This window comes from Lepus europaeus, chromosome 10 (genome assembly GCF_033115175.1).
Source record: "Lepus europaeus isolate LE1 chromosome 10, mLepTim1.pri, whole genome shotgun sequence".
Taxonomy (NCBI): domain Eukaryota; kingdom Metazoa; phylum Chordata; class Mammalia; order Lagomorpha; family Leporidae; genus Lepus; species Lepus europaeus.
The window spans coordinates 105,903,142-105,924,431 of record NC_084836.1 but is presented as its reverse complement, the minus strand read 5'-3'; the positions used below and the strand labels follow the sequence as shown (position 1 = coordinate 105,924,431).

General features: G+C 46.7%; 1 protein-coding gene across 3 annotated transcripts in view; it reads right to left on the bottom strand.

The window, feature by feature from the left end:
• DHX35 (DEAH-box helicase 35) overlaps positions 1 to 14,134 on the bottom strand; it is a 72,504-nt gene extending 58,370 nt beyond the window's left edge. For 2 of the 3 annotated variants that reach the window (XM_062204198.1, XM_062204199.1), the window contains exons 1-3: positions 14,056 to 14,134; positions 6,640 to 6,773; positions 3,506 to 3,598 (exon numbers count right to left, since the gene is read on the bottom strand). In XM_062204198.1, the coding sequence (XP_062060182.1) occupies positions 3,506 to 3,598; positions 6,640 to 6,773; positions 14,056 to 14,095 (267 nt within the window). In that variant the 5' untranslated portion in view covers positions 14,096 to 14,134. Of the gene's footprint in view, positions 1 to 3,505; positions 3,599 to 6,639; positions 6,774 to 8,538; positions 8,642 to 14,055 lie in introns of those variants that run through there. The other variant, XM_062204200.1, reaches the window with a different exon arrangement.
• Positions 14,135 to 21,290: the final 7,156 nt, after the last annotated feature.

Below are 21,290 nucleotides of genomic sequence, written 5' to 3'. Positions count from 1 at the left end.
TTTAACAAAATACATAGACAAGAAAACAAAGAGGCCATGTAACTTGTCCAAGGAAATAGATGAAATTCTGAGAGCTGGGGCTCAGGCTCATGAAACCAAAGCCCTGACACATAACCAGGACACAATTCTACCACCCAAATTCAAACTCACACACAGCCAATCTCAATAGTACAAAAGAGCGATATACCATGTTTTTTAAAAAAGGGCACACTGAAACATGTACAGACTCTACCATTCACGATTTAGAAGGAGAGGCATACATTTATGAATATATACATATTCATTTCTCTGTAAATGTATACAAAATCTCTGCCCAAGAAACTGGTAATATTGGTTGCATCTGCACAAAGCAAATGGGAGTAAAGCAGAAGGGAAAAATATTTCTTTTTACGGTCTTTAATATCGCTTGGATTTTAAACCATGTAAGCCCATTAAATATTCAAAATATTAAAAACGCTAAAATGAATTTTAAAACGAACAAAAACACCCTACTTTCATTCATATTACCAAGCCTGGATACTCAGCCCCTACTCCTGTCTGGTGATTCTTTCTTTGGACTTAACCCTTATCAGGCCTACTCTGTTCTCAGGCAGCTAAGCTTTTGCTGTGGGTAATGACCAGATGGTGTTGTTTCAAATATCTGCTACCCACCTCCATGCCTGTGGGAGAATTATATACACTCCTACCCGTTACTATCAGGCCTGGCCATGTACCTTGCTTCAGCCAATGAAATCCAAGTAAAAGGGCCACTTGTAGTCACAGTGGTAAGAGTCATCTTACCTGACCTCCGTCACAAGATTAGCAAGTCCCACAAGTATGCCATCAGCGAGGTCTCAGTGATGTAACAGCACGGCCTCATGAAGAGACCACGTAGTAGGAGCAAATAGTAAACCTCGGCGCTTTAAACCACTGAGATTTTCAAGTTCTTTGTTAACATAACACAGTTTATCCTGAGCCAACGATATATCCATACTGACTGACTCCAAAACACTAAAACTGCTGGCTCTCATGTGGCCTTTTACCTCCATCCTATATTCCCCAACCTCATGACTCTAGTGTCCTCATCTATACAAAGATCAGCAATATGAGTAGTTCCGACTTCTTAGGGTCACTGAGGATTAACAGATTACTAGGTATCAAGTGCTCCTTTATACAGTACTTATTATTATTATTATTGTAATTACCTATTATTACTAGTAGTACTCTATAACCAATAACATCTCAGTAATTTAACCTGGCCCTTCTCTTGTGTTGGTCTGTAAAAAATAAGTAATTTGCTGGGCTCTTGATACCATCTGCACGCATTGTGCCTCCAGGTCACCAAACCCTCTGCTGTCTGTAACTCATGTTGTCCTTTTTTCAACTAGGTTATTCTCTCTAGCTGCACATGAGATCAGCTGGGGAACTTTTTAGAAATATCTATGTCTTGGTACCACACTAAACTCATTATTCAGAATGAAGTAAGGAGGGCAGACAAAGGGACTGAGAACCATACATATATGCGGGCACCCCTACAAGTCTGGACCAGGCAGTCAAGAATACATCATCAAGTTCAAAAACACAGCGGGATTTTCATCCCCTTCCCCTGAGAATCTCTTAACCATAAAAGCCAACCAGAGGCCAGCGCCGCGGCTCACTAGGCTAATCCTCCGCCTTGCGGCGCCGGCACACCGGGTTCTAGTCCCGGTCGGGGCGCCGGATTCCGTCCCGGTTGCCCCCCTTCGAGGCCAGCTCTCTGCTATGGCCCGGGAGTGCAGTGGAGGATGGCCCAAGTCCTTGGGCCCTGCACCCCATGGGAGACCAGGAGAAGCCCCTGCCTCCTGCCATCGGATCAGCGCGGTGCGCCGGCCGCAGCGTGCCAACCGCGGCGGCCATTGGAGGGTGAACCAACGGCAAAGGAAGACCTTTCTCTCTGTCTCTCTCTCTCACTGTCCACTCTGCCTGTCAAAAAATTAAAAAAATTTAAAAAAAAAAAAGCCAGCCAGAGAGCTGCTATTTGTGCTCACCACCTCTGGCACTGCTCTACTCACTGAATAACCAAGAACTCAATCAAGTCTCCTACTCCCTGGCCACTCTCCCGGCTCAAACTGTCACCTATTCACCTCCTGAGACTCACTTCTTGTCTGTGTCTGCTTTCTCTGACCCTGGACAATCTCCCACCCCTAGTCTCTTTGCCATCTCCCTGGCTGCCACTCTGTCTCGCTCCTGCTAATTCCTAAGTGCTGATGCTCTCAGGGCTTTGTCCTTGGTTCTCAGATCCTTCTGTTCCCTCCCACTCCTGCAGTCCTGCACATCAGGATGTCCTATCATCAACAACTGTGATCATCAGCCAAGTTTTTCTGTAAAGGGCCAGGTAATAAAATTTCTAGGCTATGAAGTCCTTAGAGTTTCTGTAGCAACTGCTCAACTCTGTGTCACAGCATGAAAGAAGCCATGGGCAATATGTTGGCAATTCAGTGTGGTTTCGTGTTGATAAAATTTTATTTACAAAAACAGGCAGTGGGTTGGATTTGGTCCATGGCTGTGGTTTGCTGGCTATGCAGAGCAACAAGAATGAATAAACTACAAGTACTCTCAACAACAGGAAAGAATCTCGTACATATAACATTGGACAAAAGAAGACATATTACTCCTTCATAAAGTTCAAAATTAGGCACAACTAACCTATAGTGTTGGAAGCCAGAGCAAGCATTACCCTTGTATGTTTGTGGGAGTAGGAGAGAGGGCAGTCAGACTGGAAGGAGACACAGGTGGCTTCTGGGGCTCTTGAGCTGGGTGCTGGTGACACAGGTGTATTCCCTGGTCCTAACATGGCAAGACGCACAATTATGATACAAGCACTATCCTAATTTACATTAAGAAAAGAAAAGAAAAACCTGAGGAATTGTCAACCTCAGCACTTAATTATCATTCTTCACCTGTCAAGTCAAGGGTTTGACGGTACCCTGACCTCACCCTACTTCTCCACCCCAGGATGGCTGACCACAAGATCCCCTGGATTGGAACCAGTCATTCAAGGTCCATTTCAAACACTGTTTCCTTTACAGGGCCTTTTATGAGCCTTCTCTCCAGGCATGTCCACACAGATACGGTTTTTCCTAACTTGAGAAGTTTCTCACAGCACCGCACAACTCTGTAATGGCCAGGTTTTACTTACAACCCCAGCAGTAGCCATTTGACTCCCCACCCCCGGCAATTATCTGAGGACAAAAGCCAGCTACTGCACATCTTTTAATGAATCCCCATGGTTTCTTTCAGAGGATGGCCATTCAGTTATTATTTTGGATTCAGAATAAGCCAAAGTATCAGAGGTGAGTATCTCCTAACTGAAGAGGGACCTTCAGAGGAGGTGAAGTGACTATTTCCTAGTGGGGGTGAATGTCGGGGATGAAAGTTTCCTGAGAGGAGACCTGAAAAACGCAAAGCACAGTAAAGAGAGCTTTCAAATCGCAACAGCCTTGCACCTCAACCTACGTGTAAACACCCACGTTCAACAGGCACTCACCTGTGGAATCTGTGTGCTCTTACCACAGCCGGTTTCTCCAACAATCACCACAGTCTGATAGTTTTCTATCAAGTACAAAATGTGGTTCCTAAGCTGGAAAAGAACAGCCGTACATTGTAAATAACTGTTTGTTGGCTCAGAAGACCTAGACAAAGATATTTAAACATTGTGAAACCAGCTGTTTCCAAAGGAAAGTCAATTTTATTTATTTTTTTTTAAAGATTTATTTATTTATTTGAAAGGCAGAGTTACACAGAGAGAGGAGAGGCAGAGAGAGAGAGAGAGAGGTCTTCCATCCATTGGTTCACTTCCCAATTGGCTGCAATGGCCGGATCTTTGCTGATCCAAAGCCAGGAGCCAGGAGCCAGGAGCTTCTTCCGGGTCTCCCACACAGGTGCAGGGACCCAAGGACTTGGACCATTTTCCACTGCTTTTCCAGGCCATAGCAGAGAGCTGGATCGGAAGCAGAGCAGCCGGGACTCGAACTGGCACCCATATGGGATGCCGGCACCACAGGTGGCGGTTTTATTCGCTATGCCACAGCGCCAGCCCCAGAAAAGTCAATTTTAAAAGATGAAACTGTATCTCCAACTCTCAGGAGTCTATCAGAACTGATACAACTGCAATCTAACACTTAGTAAAATAGCTAAAGGATATGTCCTCTGAGTCAAGATTTCACTTATAAATGTTTTTCACATTTCACATACATTCACACTTTACAGAACTGGTTCTAAGAGGCAAATGTCCAAATAGCCCAAATATTCACCAAGAGGAGTTGGACTGAATCATGAGAAACACTTTAATAATGGACTAACTTCCAGCTATTAAAAAGAACAACCATCTATTTGTACTAATATGGGATGATCTACAAGATATATTAAGGGAAGAAAACAAGGCATAGAACAGTGAGAAAAATACACTAATGTGTGTATTTTTAAAGAAAGATAAGTACATATATATTAATTTATGTGTAGACTATTTTTGGAAAAATAAAAGCAAATAGGAAACTGGCCAGGACTGGTGCTGTGGCATATTATGTGGTGCCAGCATCCCATATGAACACTGATTCAAGTCCCAAGCTGCTCCTCTTCTGATCCAGCTCTCTGCTGTGGCCTGGGAAAGCAGCAGTAGATGGCCCAAGTGCTTGGGCTCTTGTGCTACATGGAGACCCAGAAGAAGCTCCTGGCTCCTGGCTTCAGATTGGCTCAGCTTCAGCTGTTGTGGCTAACTGGGGAGTGAACCAGCAGATGGAAGACCTTTCTCTCTGTATCTCTCTCTGTGTCTATAACTGTACCTCTCAAATAAATACATAAAATTTAAAAAAAAAAAAAAAAAGTAAAAGCAAACAAAACAAAACAAACTGGTAGTGGTGTTGCTTCCAAGGAGGGTAGCAAGTGGGGAACAGCAACGTGAAGGAAACCTGATACTTGTATAACAAACCCATTTTATCTAATTAAAATGTTTTCATTCATTAACTTGTAAAAGCCCTGGGGAAAAACAGAATATGCTTTCACCTCTAGCTCTAACTCCAATTTCCAAGTAAAGTGCCCACATGTATACTCCAATGCAGATAAAGCACCCTCTGTATCTATTTCAACTGAGCCTCCTTTACCCATTCACTGTAAGCAAAAACACTGGTCTGCCCACTTAAAAAGTCAAAGGTAACTCCACCACCTTATCTCCTGAGCTTCAGAATGTACTATTGTCCATACATTTGATTAGACACACCTGATGATCTATAAAGTAATGAATGCATTCTATAAATACCTGGTTTGGAATGAAGGACAAAAACTGCCCAAGGCTCTCGCTCTGATCACTGCTCAGCTCACCTGATGCCACACCAATGCACTGTCTGCTGAGGGGTTAGAAGAATTGGAATGCTGCCAGTTTCTACCTAGCAAATAAGGCACTGCTAATTTTGGGTTTTTGAATTTGGCAGTATTTGGAATCTAGATACATAGTTTTTAAACCTTAGTAGAGAAAACCTTGCAGGATATTTATTGAAAATGAAGATTCCTGGAGCCAGCATTGTGACATAACAGGTAAAGCTGCCATCTATGATGCCGGCATTCAATATGGGCACTGGTTCATGTCCTGGCTGCTGTTATTTCCAATCCAGGTCCCTGCTAATAACCTTGGAAAAGCAGCAGATGACCCAAGTATTTGGGCCTGGGCCACTCATGAGGGAGACCTGGATGAAGTTCCTGGCTCCTGACTTCAGCCTGGCCCAGTCTCAGCTGTTGCAGCTCTCTGAAGAGTGAACCAGCGAATGGAAGATCTCTGTCTCTCCCTCTCTCTCTCTGTAACTCTGACTTTCAAATAAATAAACAAATCTATAAAAAAAAAAAAAAAGAAAAAGAAAAAGAAAGAAAGAGAGAGAGAGAGAGAAAGAAAATAAATTCCTATCCCTACTCACAGAATTCTAATAGGGCTGGGGTGGGGCCCAGGAATCTATACTTTTACAAGCACCCAAAGGAGATTCTCCTGCAGGTGGCCTACTGGCTGTTGTCTTGGTGGTTTCTTCTTGTTGGTTTGGACTTTGCTTTCGTTTGTTTTGATTGGGAGAAAGAAACATCTGGGTTCTTTAAAATTATTTTATAAATAGCAGCTCCACTAGATGAATACATGGATGGATGGACTGATGAACAGATGGACAGATGGATGGAAGGATGTCAAGGAATATGTGAAAGCCCTCTTCAATTGAAATATTCCCAATTAATCTTTAAAGAAATACATCTTTTAGAAGATAGCAAAAAGTGGTCATATATTAGTAATTTGTTGAAAGTAGGTACATAAAGTTCTCTATGGTGTTTTCTCTACTTTTGTGTATGTTTGAAGTTGTCCATAATTGAAAGTAATAGAGGGGAAAAAGAATATCATTCTAATTCTTCCAGCTTGCAATAAGTCTTAAGACATAACTGAAAAAAAATCTAGACTGTCAAGATTTACAAAAGTTAACAAACACACAGATACTTTGAAAAGTAATCCCTTAGGATAACAGTTTCTCTGAAAAATCTATTCGAAGTAAATCCATACAAGTTTGTTTGAAAAATCCATTGTAAGTAAGAGGACAGTATTCCCTTCAGAGCCAAGCCTAAAGCCGGCACAGACACAGAACACGCTTAGGGACGTACCTTGAACACTGGCAGCTTCTGCCTCTGCTGCTCTATCGAGAGGGCGGCATAGGGGTTGTAAACAACGGTTGTCCCAGAGTTTTCAGCAAGACTCTGCCTCTCTTCAGAGATGCTGACCCCTGGCCCCTCTGTACCTGCAACAGAAATGTTTTTTCAGTTTCTCTGATGTAATAAGCAGAAAAAAATGTATAAAGGTCACAAGCCTTTAAAGATACACAACAGAAGCAATGCAGTTTATGTAACTGTTAAATGATGTTAAACTCTAGCTTTAGGAAGGCATCCAGAGGCTACAAGCCTTAAGAGCAAAGGAGACGGCAGCCCCTCTTGGCTGCAAACTGGCAGCCCAGAGCTGAGCACTACAGGGCACTTGTTTCTGGTTCAGCCCTCCATGTCTATATTGTTAGCAAACTCTTAGCAGAAGTGAAAGAAACTCAGTGGAAATTAGCTGAGGCCAAGGACCAACCCTGTTTTCATAGGACGGCAGCAAGGCCCAGGAATGACAGCAACTAGGGACTCAAATGCTGCCCAGCTTTCTCCTCTCCTCTCTGCACCTCAACAAGTGCCCTCCAGTCCCATGGGCTGGTTTCTCTACAGGAGCTGGAAGCAACGCTGCAGATGGTGCCACAGCTCAAGCTCACCATTCCTCCATCACTCAGGCAATCACCAGCTGGGGACAGATGGAGGCTCGACTCTGTGCCAGGCATGGAGTAAAGGGCTTAAAGACACAACAGAGATGCACACCCTATTCTTAGGGAGAGGTCTTGTGTCTCTTGTTCTTCCTCCCAGGAGAACATAATTTAGTGCATGGAGAAATAAAGAGGGGGACTGGACTCTCGGGTGTGTATTATACACATGGGTAAAGAGAGAAAGGGTACTCTTTATGCTGGTCACAGTCCAATGCCCACCCTCACCCCATGGCTGGTGGAGGGGGACACAGAGAGTGGTAGCCTCCATTTAAATCACAGAGTTAGAGTGGTTTGATGGGAAAGGCTGTTCCCAGAAATCACTGCGCAGAGCAGATTAAACAGCAGCTATCCACAGCTTCTCGCTAAGAGCAACGACAAACTGGTATTCAGCAAGAGAAAGAAGAGGCAAGCCGTATCTGAGAATGAAAATTTGCTGACAGTGTCAGACAGCCTTTCAGTCTGAAAGGGAAAAAAACCTCAGGAAGAACACCGGCTCAACTTTCCCAACCAGCTTCTGTAGCTCTTCCTGCTGATCTGTATGTGTCACCAAGAATAGAACTAGGAACTTATATAAATGACACAAGACTCAGAATTGAACTCAGCATAAGGAAGGTTATTTCTAAGCACACCTGCTCAGCACTGGAGTATGCTGCCCTGGGAATCAGTAAGTTCAAGCACAAGCTATACACGGATAATCATCAAAAACTATCATCTGGGGGCTGGCATGGTGGCCTAGCGGGTAAAGCCATGGCCTGCAACGCCAGCATCCCATACAGATGCTGATCCGTGTCCCAGCTGCTCCACTTCCAATCCAGCTCCCTGATAATGGCCTGGAAAAGCAAAGGAAAATGGCCCAAGTACCTGGGCCCCTGTCACCCACATGGGATGAAACTCCTGACTCCTGGCTCATTCTGATCCGGCCTGGCCATTGTGGCCATATGGGGTGTGAACCAGCAGATGGATGGTTAACTCTTCCAAACAAATAAGTAAAATCTCTTAAAAGAAAAAAAAAAAAAAAAAAAAAAGCTACCAATTCCCAGGTCTTCTGAACTCAAAATCTGTGATCCTGTGTGGGGCACATGAGGACTTTGTGACAAGAATATTTAGCCCAGTTCCTTATTTTTACACTTTTTACAAGACTCAAATCTCTTCAAGAAATCTGATAAAGGTTACGAACATCCTGTCCTGAAAAATACACCAGAATACAACTGACCTGAGCTCCGACCCTCTTCTAGGTACTTCCAGGAACACAGCTGTTTCCAGGGTCCAAGTCTGCCAACACTCAGGTAAGCGGGCGCTGCCGTGTTGCTGTTGCCAAAATGCTGACCTTCCTTTCAATCAGACAGACAGAACAGGACCTGGAACAAGGCCTGTGCTCCAAGAAACGAGTTGCCTTTCCTTTCTTCCCTGATCTCCCTACATCTTAACTCCTTGTAATCTCACATCTTAACTCCTTGTAATTTCAATTGGAGAAATGACGGCCAACAATACTTTCTGCTCTTCTGCAGAGTTATTGCCCTGAATTCTCTCCTGTCAAAACATTTTTAAATCTTCACATCATGCCTGGACTATTTTAACCTTGCTCCTTCAAGGTTGCCAACTTCCTGCCATTTCAGGGTTTACCCCACCCAGGGGACTTCACTACCCCACTCCTCCCTGGTCTCTAAGCTGCAGCCCAATTTATCCCATACGTTCTGCTACAAGCTCTTCTACAACAATAGCTGCTCTCTATCCATGAAGGGCACATCTTCTTAGAAAGGACTGCATTCAGCCAAACCAGAACCCAAGGCTGCTCTCCCCTGTAAACAGTCCCACTGATAATGGATGTTTTTGTTCTTGTGAGTATGCTCCATGGCAGGGGTGGGGAGCCTTTCCTTTGCCAAGGGCCATTTGGAGATTTATAACATCATCTGAAGCCAAACAAAATTATCAACTTAAAAATTAGCCTTCTACCAACTTACTGAATTTCAAGTCCAGCCTGTGGCTGCCTTGGCAGGGCCAGACCAAATGATTTCGTGGACTTCATAAACTAGTATCGGGGCAGGCGCTGTAGCGCAGCAGGTTAATGCCCTGGCCTGAAGTGCCGGCATCCCATATGGCTGCTGGTTCGAAGCCTGGCTGCTCCACTTCTGATCCAGCTCTCTGCTATGGCCTGGAAAAGCAGTGGAGGATGGCCCAAGCCCTTGGGCCCCTGCAACCACATGGGAGACCCGGAAGAGGCTCCTGGCTTCAGAATGGCCCAGCTCCGGCCATCGCAGCCATTTGGGGAGTGAACCAATGGATGGAAGACCTCTCTCTACCTCTCCTTCTCTCTGTGTAACTCTAACTTTAAAAAAAAAAAAAAAAGATATGTTCATGATTCCCATTATTTCTAGACTTATGTGTAGCTTCAATCACCTCCCTGAGTTGCATTTCTCACAACCTGTTTCATATACTGAATATGAGTTTGTTCACCTATAAGAGAGTTATTGGGGTCGACACTGTGGCACAGCGGGTTAAGCCACTGCCTACAACACTAGCATTCCATATGGGTGCTGGTTCAATTCACGGCTACTCTACTTCTTTTTTTTTTAATTTTTATTTTTCAAAAGTTAGACCGTGAGAGACAGAGAGAAAGGTCTTCCGTTGGTTCACCATCCAAATGGCTGCCACGGCCGGCATGCTACGCCAATCCGAAGCCAAGAGCCAGGTGCTTCCTCCTGGTCTCCCATGCAGGTGCAGGGCCCAAGCACTTGGGCCATCCTCCACTGCTTTCCCGGGCCACAGCAGAAAGCTAGACCGGAAGAAGAGCAACCGGGACAAGAACCCAGGTGCCGGCGCCACAGGCAGAGGATTAGCCAAGTGAGCCGCAGTGCCAGCCGTACTCTACTTCTAATCCACCTCCTTGCTAATGTTCTGAGAAAGTAGTGGAAGCAATTTCAAGTACTTGGGCCCCCGCACCCTTGTGTGCTCTCTCTAGCTTTCGCTCTCACTCTGCCTCTCTGTAACTCTGCCTTTCAAATAAATAAATAAATCTTTTTTAAAAATTCCAATAAACATAAGACTTTTTAAAAAAATTATTTGAAAAGAAGAGTTAGAGAGACAGAGACCAATCTTCCATCTGCTGTTTCACTCCCTAGATGGCCACAACAGCTAGGACTGGGCTAGGCCAAAGCCAGGAACCATGAGATTCTTCCAAGTCTCCCATGTGGGTGCAGAGAGCACTTGGCCATCTCTCGGCTGCTTTCTCAGGTGCATTAGCAGGCAGGTGGATCAGAAGAGGAACAGCTGGGACTCAAACCCTTGCCCATATGGGGTGCCAGTGCTGCAAACCACAGCTTTAACCTGCTGAGCCACAGCACCAGCCCCAAGATAAGATTTTTAAAAATAATAAAATGTAGATGCACAATGATTTCTGTGTCATGAAACCAACATCATCAAAAAAAGGGAAAAATGAAAAAAAAATTTTTTTGACAGGCAGAATGTACAGTGAGAGAGAAAGACAGAGAGAAAGGTCTTCCTTTTCCGTTGGTTCACCCCCCATTGGCCGCTGCGGCTGGTGCACTGCGGCCGGTGCACCGTGCTGATCTGAAGCCAGGAGCCAGGTGCTTCTCCTGGTCTCCCATGCGGGTGCAGGGCCCAAGGACTTGGGCCATCCTCCTCTGCACTCCCGGGCCACAGCAGACAGCTGGACTGGAAGAGGAGCAACCGGGACAGAATCCGGTGCCCCGACCGGGACTAGAACCAGTTATCTTCATCATAGAGAGATCATGATGACTTTAGTAAGTTGCTATAAATGATAGTGACTAGCACAAAGCAAGAGCCCTATAAACGTCTACTAAAGTTTTCCTATCTCAGCTAACGATAACACAGTTTACATAAACCAGTGGCTCCCACGCTTTGATGTTTTGCTGGAATTCCCTGGACACTTCCAAAAAATAGTGAAGCTTGGTGCAGGCATTGTGGCACCAGCATGCGGCACAGTGAGCTAAGCCACCATCTGCAATCTGGAATCCCAAACAGAAGCCTCAGTTCAAGTTCTGCTTACTCTGCTCCTGATCCAGCTCCCTACAAATGCTCCGGCAGCAGCAGACAGCCCGAGTACTTGAGCCCTTGAACACACGTGAAACCCAAACAGAGCTCTGGGCAGGCTCCTGGCTTCAGCCTGAACCAGGCCCAGTGTTGTGGGCATTTGGGGAGTGAACCAATGGATGGAAAACCTCACTCTCTCTCCCTCTCTCTATCATTCTGCCTTGCAAATAAATGAATAAATAAATAAATCTTTTAAAAATAAATACAAAGACAAAATATTGATGCTGGCTCATAGTCCTCCTGACACTGACAAGGGATGCACCCAGATATCAGGTGTTAAAGCTTACCAAGTGATTCAATTACGCTGCAAAATTTGAGAGCCATTTACTTGGACAGTCATCTAACACGAATTGAGTCATTACTGACTTCACTTTCTCCCACATCTGCCTCCAGAATGTCTCTCCAAAACAGTTAAGATCCCCATGTCCCACGTCAGAACACCTGGTTTAATGCCCACCTCCAGTTCCTGATTCCAGCTTCCAGCCAATGTGGACTCTCAGAGGCAACAGGTGATGGCTCAAGTGGTTGGATCCCTGCTACCATATGGGAGACCTGGATCGAGTTCCCAGCTCCCAGCTCTGACCCAGCCCAGACCTCGCCAGTGTGGACTTTTGAGGACTGAACTGGCGGATGAGAGCTTACACTTGCTCTTTCTTTTTCAAATAAAAAAGACATCTTAGAATAATTTCAGGTTCTTTAACCAAAACATGGAAAATGAAATTAAAGGACAAACTTATTTTGGCACCGAGAATTTTAAAATCTATGCATAGTTTTTTCTTTCTTTTTTTTTTTAATTTTATTTATTTATTTATTTATTTTGGTTTTTTGACAGGCAGAGTGGACAGTGAGAGAGAGAGAGACAGAGAGAAAGGTCTTCCTTTTGCCGTTGGTTCACCCTCCAATGGCCGCCGCGGTTGGCGCGCTGCGGCCGGCGCACCGCGCCGATCCGATGGCAGGAGGCAGGGGCTTATCCTGGTCTCCCATGGGGTGCAGAGCCCAAGCACTTGGGCCATCCTCCACTGCACTCCCTGGCCACAGCAGAGAGCTGGCCTGGAAGAGGGGCAACAGGGACAGAATCCGGTGCCCCGACCCGGACTAGAACCCGGTGTGCCAGCGCCGCAAGGCGGAGGATTAGCCTAGTGAGCCGCGGCGCCGGCCTTATGCATAGTTTTTTCATAATACACATTTCCCATAAACTTTCTGAAGACCTACTTGGTACTCTGGCCTGATTTTTAATTCATTCAGGCCTTTATTAGGCCTAACTCTGACCAATTACTAAAGGCTTGAATAAATAGAACAGACGGTCACTCATGACTTAATGGGATCTTGGTTTTGGCTGCAAACTCAGGACAGGCGCCAGCACTGTGGCACAGGTTAAGCTGCAGCTTGCCATGCCGGCATCCCATGCCAGGATGCCAGCGTGCCTGCTCAAGTCCCAGCTTCTCCACTCCTAATCCAGCTTTCTGCTAACACACACGGGAAGGCAGCAGATGGTAGCTCAAGTAAACAGAAACCGTGGATGATTTCCTGGCTCCCAGCTTCAGCATGACCCAGGCCTAGCGACTGCAGCCATTTAGGGATTGAACCAGTAGATGGAAGACCTCTATCTCTCTGTCTTCCAAATCAATCAATATTTAAAGAAAAAAGAAATTTTAAGGGAAGTGGCGGCGGGGGTGGGGGAGGGGAGGTTCTGGATGGATAATCCATGATGCTTTGAAACATTGAATCATAAAATCACCATTAACAGAAAAGCTGCAAACTTTGAAAAGGTATCAGCACATCTTTTGTTTGGGTTTTGTTTGGGTTTACCGCCTACATCATTCACATGCGTGGTCAGAATGCCAGGAAACCACTGTAAAACACCCTTTAAAGTCTTTTCTTGTATTGCCTCATTTCATCTTTGCTGCAAAGCCTACAGGGACGCAAGTGGTTAAAAAAAAAAAAAAAGCTTGTAACTGTTAAGAAACTCCTGGTTTTTAACAATAAAAACTAGAAAGTAAATGCCAAAACAAGCAAAGCATTTTGTAGCTGTGATCCATTTCAGTCTATGAGAGAGGGCTGGGGTAGCAGCCGATACGAAGGAGGGTGTCCACTTTCTGGTAGACATTTGGGCGAACAAGAGCCATCCTACAAGAAAATAAGACATTTTGCTTTTTTGGGAAAAGAGACTTTAAGTCAGAGTGCGGTGCTTGTTACTAACGCCCACTGAGACACGTCATTATTCTGCCATTTCACAGGTGACCAGGTCAGGCGGGACCAAATCTGAGCCCGGGCAGTCACGACTCCACGGACTAAGCTCAAGTACCGGACAGCACCTTTGTCGGGACACAACGTAGCCCCAGGGCTGCACCACGGCACGCGTGGGCGCCTTAGGATTGCCAGTCTCGAGGAGCGAACAGTAACGAGGAAAAGCAAGCCTGAGGCGGCTGAGACGCCAAGGTCACACAGCGAGCTTCTGCTCCAGTGGTGGGCTGACCGCCGAGTCCCTCGGGACGACAGTGGGCGCCGCAGCCGCACAGTCCCCTCGCGCAGAGGCAGAGGCACCCAGCCCGCCGAGGTCAGGCCAGTAAGCAGGTCCGTTGGTCCCAGGGCGCCGGCTGCAGCGCCAAGACCTAAGACAGGCCACTGCTTCTGCCCAGCGTCCCACCAAGAACCTTACCCGGTCGCCAGAACTTCACCGGTACCACGGGCGCAGCCATGCTGGGGTGAAAGGTCACGAGAAAGGCTCCACCCCGCCGTCGCGCGCGAGCCCCGGAAGAACCCGAGAGGCGTGGCCCGCGCGGAGCTTCGGACCCGAAGGATCCGATAGCCTGACGAACACGCCCATGGACACGCCTCTGTAGACCACGTGACTCGCAGTGACCACTCGGGCCCCGCCCGCGGGAATGTTCGCCCACGTGACCTGCCCCCGCCATGTTGGAGGCGAGGGCGAGCCTGTCCTCACGGCTGCGGCTTGGGAGTGTGGTGGGTCCGTCCCACCTCTTGGAACTTGGTGTAAACTGGACGGCGCGCACATGCGGGGGCGGGCTTTGGGCGAGGACAGCTTTCTTTAGGGTCTTGCGTGCGGTGGCCGCCGTGCAGTGCTTCCCGGGTACGCTTCCAAACACTGATGTTTTAGATGCCCCAACTTGGCTGCTTCTCTCTCGGTCTCCTGCTTATTCTGACATTGCAGGATAATTGTAGTACCGACCTCGTGAGCTTGGTGACTCAGTACACACCGTGCGGTTTCCGCACCTCCGTGGAGTTCGTGTCCAAGCTGTGTGTGTGGAGGCGGGGTACGTGTAGAAAGGCATAAATGCTCGGGAAACTGTTTATTATCAGCAGGTGGGGTGCAAACAGCGCACGCTGGAACGCACGGGCGGGGCCTGGGGACCACAGCCGGTGGAAGAGGTCAGAATAGGTCCCTAGGGCCGGGGCACTAACCCAGTGTCTCCTGCAGCCCGACTGAGTCCAGCCCCTCGGCCCCGAGCCAGCGGCGAGTCAGGCTCCGGGGGCATCGCCTGGGAAAGTGCAGTTTAAGAAACTCGCGGATTCTTAGGATTCACAGGTTTAGCAGAGATTGTGCTGATGAGCTCAAGTGGGGAGAATACCTCCCCGGCCAGGGAGAGGCTTTAGACCCGGGGCACTGTTCGTGCTGCGAGAATTCGGCATCCTTTCGGGGGCATGGCCCGGTTAAGACAAGAGCCGGAGCTTTGGAGAGAGGAAGACGGACTTGGAATCCTAACTGCCACTTCCTAGCTCCTGGCAGACACCCGATGTTGGCCGTAAAATGAGGTTTAAGAGAGATTAAATAACACGTAGAGTGCTTCGCACTGCAAGACACAGACCCTCAATCAGCGTTAGCAAAGAAAGAATGCATACTGCATGCGTTAATTTTCCAAATACTCCTTTGGTTTATTTCCATAACTCTGAAAGTGGGGTTCAGTACTTGCTAATCCCTCTGCCTAGAATTCTCTATCCATCCTTCAAAATACCCTCACCCTTCGATGGCCGGCGCTACACTGCGCTACCCAGGCATTCCCCCTGTGCACGCAGAATCTGTATACTGACAAAAGGGAGAATGCTTGCTGGGTTGAACTACGGTTATTCTGCCTCCATTACTAGGCTGGGGACTTGCTGAGGACAAGAACCACGTCACGTTCATATTCATAGCTCAGTAATAAAATGTGCATTGGGTAATGCGAATGTACACACCATGCTCTGGACTAGTTCTTCATGACTCTGATCCTGACTTTGTTTTTGTCTTATTTTCACTATCGGCCCAAAATACAAAACAATGTTTATACAAGGTTTATACGCATGTACAAAGGAAAATTAAATAAATGTCACTTTTTAAATTGTTTTTAGATATTGCTCATAACTTTCATGAGGAAGTCTTCCATCTACAGAGGCAGTAAACTGGCCGAGCCTAAAATAAAAAGAAGCTGGAGGAGAACTTAGTCAACATCTAGCCTTAAATTCCTTGTCCTACAGAAGAGAAAATTGAGGTTCATGGAGGTTAAAAAGCCTGGGTTGGTATCAATGAGCTAATTTAGTATCAGAACTAAAACTAGAACTCAGGCTTTTTAATTTCCAGACGAGAGGTTTTTCCAAGCACGTGGGCCATTTAAAACCATCAGCGTTAAACCTCCTAGGTAAGAATGAGTTCATCTGCTCCAGGAAGTTCTGGAAGCCCAGGTGTCCCCAGGGGCTGCTTTGCTGGCACAGACTTCTACTAAACACCCAGGTAACAGCCTGCGTGCTGCTGCGGTGGCTTTACTGTCACAAACAGGAGCGTCCCAATAGACTCCATCTTCCTACTTAATTATTTTCAGAACAGTGGCCTGAAATACTCTAAAATTAAACCGGGGCAGGTAGGTGATGCAGCAGTTACACAGCCTATTGGCGTGCTTGGCCTTCAGTTCCAACTCTGCGGTCCATTCTGGTTTCTTGCTGATATGCACCCTGGGAGGCAGCAGGTGATGGATCAAGTGCCTGGGTCCCCGCTACCCATGTGTCTCTGTCTCTCACATAAAAATAAAACATAAAATGGTTCATTTTTTTAAAGAACAGGTTTTTTTTATTTTATTTATAATTTTTTTAGTTTATAAAACTTATTTTAGGGGCAGGCAATGTGGTGCCATGGATTAAGCCACCTCTTGGGACACCAGCATCCCACTGGAGTGTACCTGGTTCAAGTCCCAGCAACTCCGCTTCCAACTGAGCTTCCTACTAATGCACACCCTGGGAGGCAGCAGGTGATGGCCCAGGTGTTTAAGTCTCTGCCACCCCTGTAGGAGACCCAGATGGAGTCCCTGGCCCCTGGCTTCAGCCTCATCCAGCCCCAGCTATAGTGAGCATTTGGGAAATGAACCAGCAGATGGAAGATTTCTGCCTCTCCCTCTCTCTGTCACGATGACTTCATATAAATAAATCTTTTTTTAAATTTAATTTTATTTATTTGAAAATCAGAGAAAGACAAGGCGAGATCTCTCATCTACTACTTCATTCTTCAGATGCCTGTAACAGAACTGGGCCAGACCAAAGCTAGAAGCCCGGGACTCCATGCAGGTCTCCCACATAGGTGGCAGAAACAGAATTGCCTGAGTCATTACCACTACCTCCCAGGGCACATCAGCTGGAGGAAGCTGGAGTCTGGAGCTGAACAAGGTTTTATTCCACTACAGAAAACAGGCATCTCAGTTGGTGTTTTAACCACTAGGCCAAACACCTACCCCTAAAACCATTATTTCTGGGGCCAGCATTGTGGCATAACAGGTTAAGCTACCACCTGGGATGCCGGCATCCCATATGAGTGCTGGTTCGAGTCCAGCTGCTCCACTTCTAATCCAGTTCCCTGCTAATGGTCTGGGGAAACAGTGGAGGATGGCCCAAATGCTTGGGCTCCTGCACCCACATGGGAGACCTGAAAGAAGCTCCTGGCTTCTGGCTTCAGACTGGCCTAGCTGTTATAGCCATATGGGGAATGAACCAACAGATGGAAGATTCTCTCTCTCTCTCTGCCTTTCAAATAAATAAATTTTTCTTCAAGAATAAAAGAAATGACATCCAAAATTGACTTAGTACATTGACAATCCATAAAAGTTTACTCATTTTGTTGTATAGAGATCTATTATGCAACTTCCAATTGATGATAGGTTTGTCAGAAAGTTCACATTCCCAAAGTCATGTTTCATGGGCACTTTACAAGAAGATTCTCTGTGCCTGTGGTAGCTGGTACTCTTTTGCTTTGAAGTATTTCCAGACCACGCTAATTGAGCCATATTAGGAGGCATGGGGTTTAAGGCTTTGTATCTTTGTACCAGTCAAAGCTTTGTGAATACAAGTGATAGAAAACCCAACCCAACCTCACCTGCACAAACATGGCTCATACAGCCTAAAAGTCCAAGAGCTGGTCTCACTTGAGACAGCTGCGTCTGGACGCATCTGACATCATCAGCCCTCTCTCTGATCCTTTCCTTCTGCCTTCTCTTGACTCAGATGTGAAGTCCTTATGAGAATGGCAGCGTCAACTTTCACATTGTTAAACTTTCCAGAATTCCTTGGCAAAAGCATCTGGGCCCAGTGCTGTGATGCAGAGAGTTAAGCCACTGCTTGTGACACCAGCACCCCATATGAGCACCAATTCAGGTCCTGGCTGTGCCACTTGTGATTCAGCTCCCTGCTAATGCATCTGGGAAAGCAGCAGAAGATGGCCTAAATACTTGGGTCCCTGCACCCATGTGTGAGACCTAGATGGGAGTGCCTAGCTCCTGGCTTCAGCTTTGTCCAGCCTTGGCCATTGCAGCCATCTGAGTGAACCAGTGGGTGGAAGAGCTCTACCTCTGCCTTTCAAATAAATGCAATAAATCACACACACACACACACACACACATATATATATGATGTATATATAGTCACATATCCACCCTTAGTCACTAAGGCCAGAGTGATGCACTGATTGGCTGAGACCCAGGTCACTCGCTGCACCCCCTGCATCAGAAGTGGGCAGCTTCAGCAGAAGCACATGAACTGAGAATGGAGAACAAAGTGGCTGCTCAGAAGGAAATCTGAAGGTGAGATTATCAGAAGACAAATGAGTGCAAGCAAAAAAAATATATATATATATGGTATTATAACCATCCAGGTGTCCATGTGCTAGAATTGTTGGCTTCCTAAGAAAACTCCTAACTACCTTTGGGTGGTCTCCCTCAGGAGAGACAAGAGCGAGTATTCCCTAGGTGGAAAAGAGGTGAGTCTTGCAGAACTGCTTTGCTGATTTGTACTCTACTGAAGTCTTGGGTGCAGCCTCTGCAGCCTTTACCAGATGGAAACCTGTCTGGTTTGTTGGCTTGCACACACGTGATCCTTTCGCACACGTGTTAGCATCAGCCAAAGTGTTTACTTAGCACCAAGGATTCGGGTGCAGAGCAGCATGAGATCCACTGGACAGGACTCAGTGACACTGGGGTCTGAGGACGATGCTGTTTGATGGCACGGAGAAGCCAGGTCCACATACGACGCCCACGTGCTCTACTGGTCAAACGTTGACTCATTTGAGGATGAAAGGGGGTGTTAACCAGATAGGACCTGCAGATAGGAGATGGACTGGACCTTTGCCAGGCTAACTGGGGCATCTGTCGAGGTATGTGGCACCCGTGAAACCCAGCGTTACCAATGCTCATCTGGACATAGCTGGGTGAAGCTACAAATCCCATGCTCACAGAATATGTCCAAATACAGTCATTTTTAGCTTCAGACACACCCCAGAATATGCCATTGTTTACTAACAGAATGTTTCACAACATTATTTCCATGAGAAGATTCTTGTAAGAAACTCTTACTTTAGTACCAGGAATGATTACTCTTCTGTACCCTGATCTATTCTGATCTTATGGCCTTGTGAATGGTGCATCTGACCAGGATTCTCTTGGCCTTGGCTGCTGGGCGGCTTACAGTTGAATGTGTGGCCCCCACAACTGTGTGCGCTGGCAAGCGCTCTGAGCCCTGTTACCGACTCCATCCCCCAGCCTTGGGTGCCCTTCACATACCTTAGGTTTTCTTGCTAGGCATTAAAAAAAAAAAAAATTGATGTTATTTGAGAAAAGTGGGGTAGGGGAGACAGAGAGCAAGCTCCCATCCACTGGTTCGACCCCCCAAATGCCTACAATGGCCAAGACTGGGCCAGCCAAAGCTGGGAGCTGGGCCTAAAAGTCCAAGAGCTGGCAGGAATGTGATTATTTCTGCCATCACTGCTGCCTCCCAGGGTGCATCAGCAGGACTATAGAGTCAGGAGCCAGACCCAGGTATTCCACTATGGGATGCAGGCATCTTAGCTGGCATCTGAGCCATTTGCTAAATCTCCACCGTTAAGTCCCATCAGTAAAGGAGATGCTCAGCAGGTCAACTGCCCACACAGATGGGGTGACCCTCTCTTCAGCTGGTCCCTTAAGTTTTCCAAGCAACTGTCAACTATGCAGTCAGATTGGGTTGATCCTAAAATTGCATGTTTTTCTCATTCAAACAAATCATCGGGAGGAAAAAAAAAAAATGAGACAACTGAATTTGAACACTGAGTATTTAATGATTTTGAGAAAATTTTATCAAAATGTAGGTGGGATACTAGTATTTGTTGTTGTTGCTGTAAGTGAGTTATCTTTTAGAAATAGGTACTGAAATATTTACAGCCAGGTCTGACAGCCGATGACGAGACTTGACCTCTTCCCCAGGGAGGGGGTAACCAACGCTTCTGAACCTTCTGGGCTGAGGCACTTGCCCTGCCCTCTCCCGGACACCAGCAAGCACCCCTGTGGACTCACGCAGCTCGGATCCCACTCTGAGAAGCTGTCCTGTGCTTGGTGTGTCTGGATTAAGCTCCAGAAAAGCTCTGCACGCTCTGACAGGCCAGACCACTTTCCTAGGACTCCACACTCCTCTTGCCTATTTCTACTTGTTTGCAGCACTTTCAGGGAATAAGGGTTCCCAGTCCTATTCCACACACACACACATGCATGCACACATGAGTCCACAGCCTGGTAAGTGTGTGACAGGCTACATTCCTGCCCTGCTTGGAGAAATCCCCCATAATCATTGCCTCAAATTACCTCTGGGAGGTCTGCAGCAAGGAGATGTTTACATTTATTTGGTCCAGCATTTCCCAAGCTAAACACAGAACCATTTTCATGCAGTCCTAATGACAGTTCCACAGGACAGCAAGCTTACATTTCCAGCAGAAGGAAAGCACCTTTCCCAGAACAGGGCTTTGTCGCAAAGCTTGTTAGTAGGGCTACGGTTTTGTCTTCCATTCACCATTGCACGGACTGCCATTTCTCCAGGGGCACTCAGATGAAACAGTCAAACAACAGAGAACTGAACTCAGAATCTGGAAACCTGGGCTTAAATCCGGGGTCTTCACTTAGCAGCCTTGTGCCTGCAAATACACCTTCCCCGAGCCTCAGTGTGCTTAGCAATACGGCCCATAACCTACGTAGCTCCCTCCTAGGATCTAATATACCCGAATCTGTACAATGGTTTCCAACAACACAAGCAGTCTTTGAAAAGTTCATGGAAAATCTGTATTATGAATAAGCTATGCATGGATTTCAGACATTTTTTGCAACAAATAAACTTCTCTTTTAACCCCATTTTTCCCTGAATGCTTTGCATATCTGAGGCTTAGAGTCGTTCACAGGCAGCTATGAGCTGGTTTCCTTGCGGTTGCTTCACAGCCACCCTTAAAGCAGTGAGCCAGCAACTACCCTGGCCCTCACGGGGGAGGCCTGGGGCACAGACGAAAGCCTGCGGAGGTGCCCAGGATCCGGGGGCACCAGCGTCCCACGGGGCTGACCACACCCTCCCCTGTTCTAGAGCTCCTGTGCTCCTGCCAGGTCAGGAGGAGGAAGCCATCCTGTAACT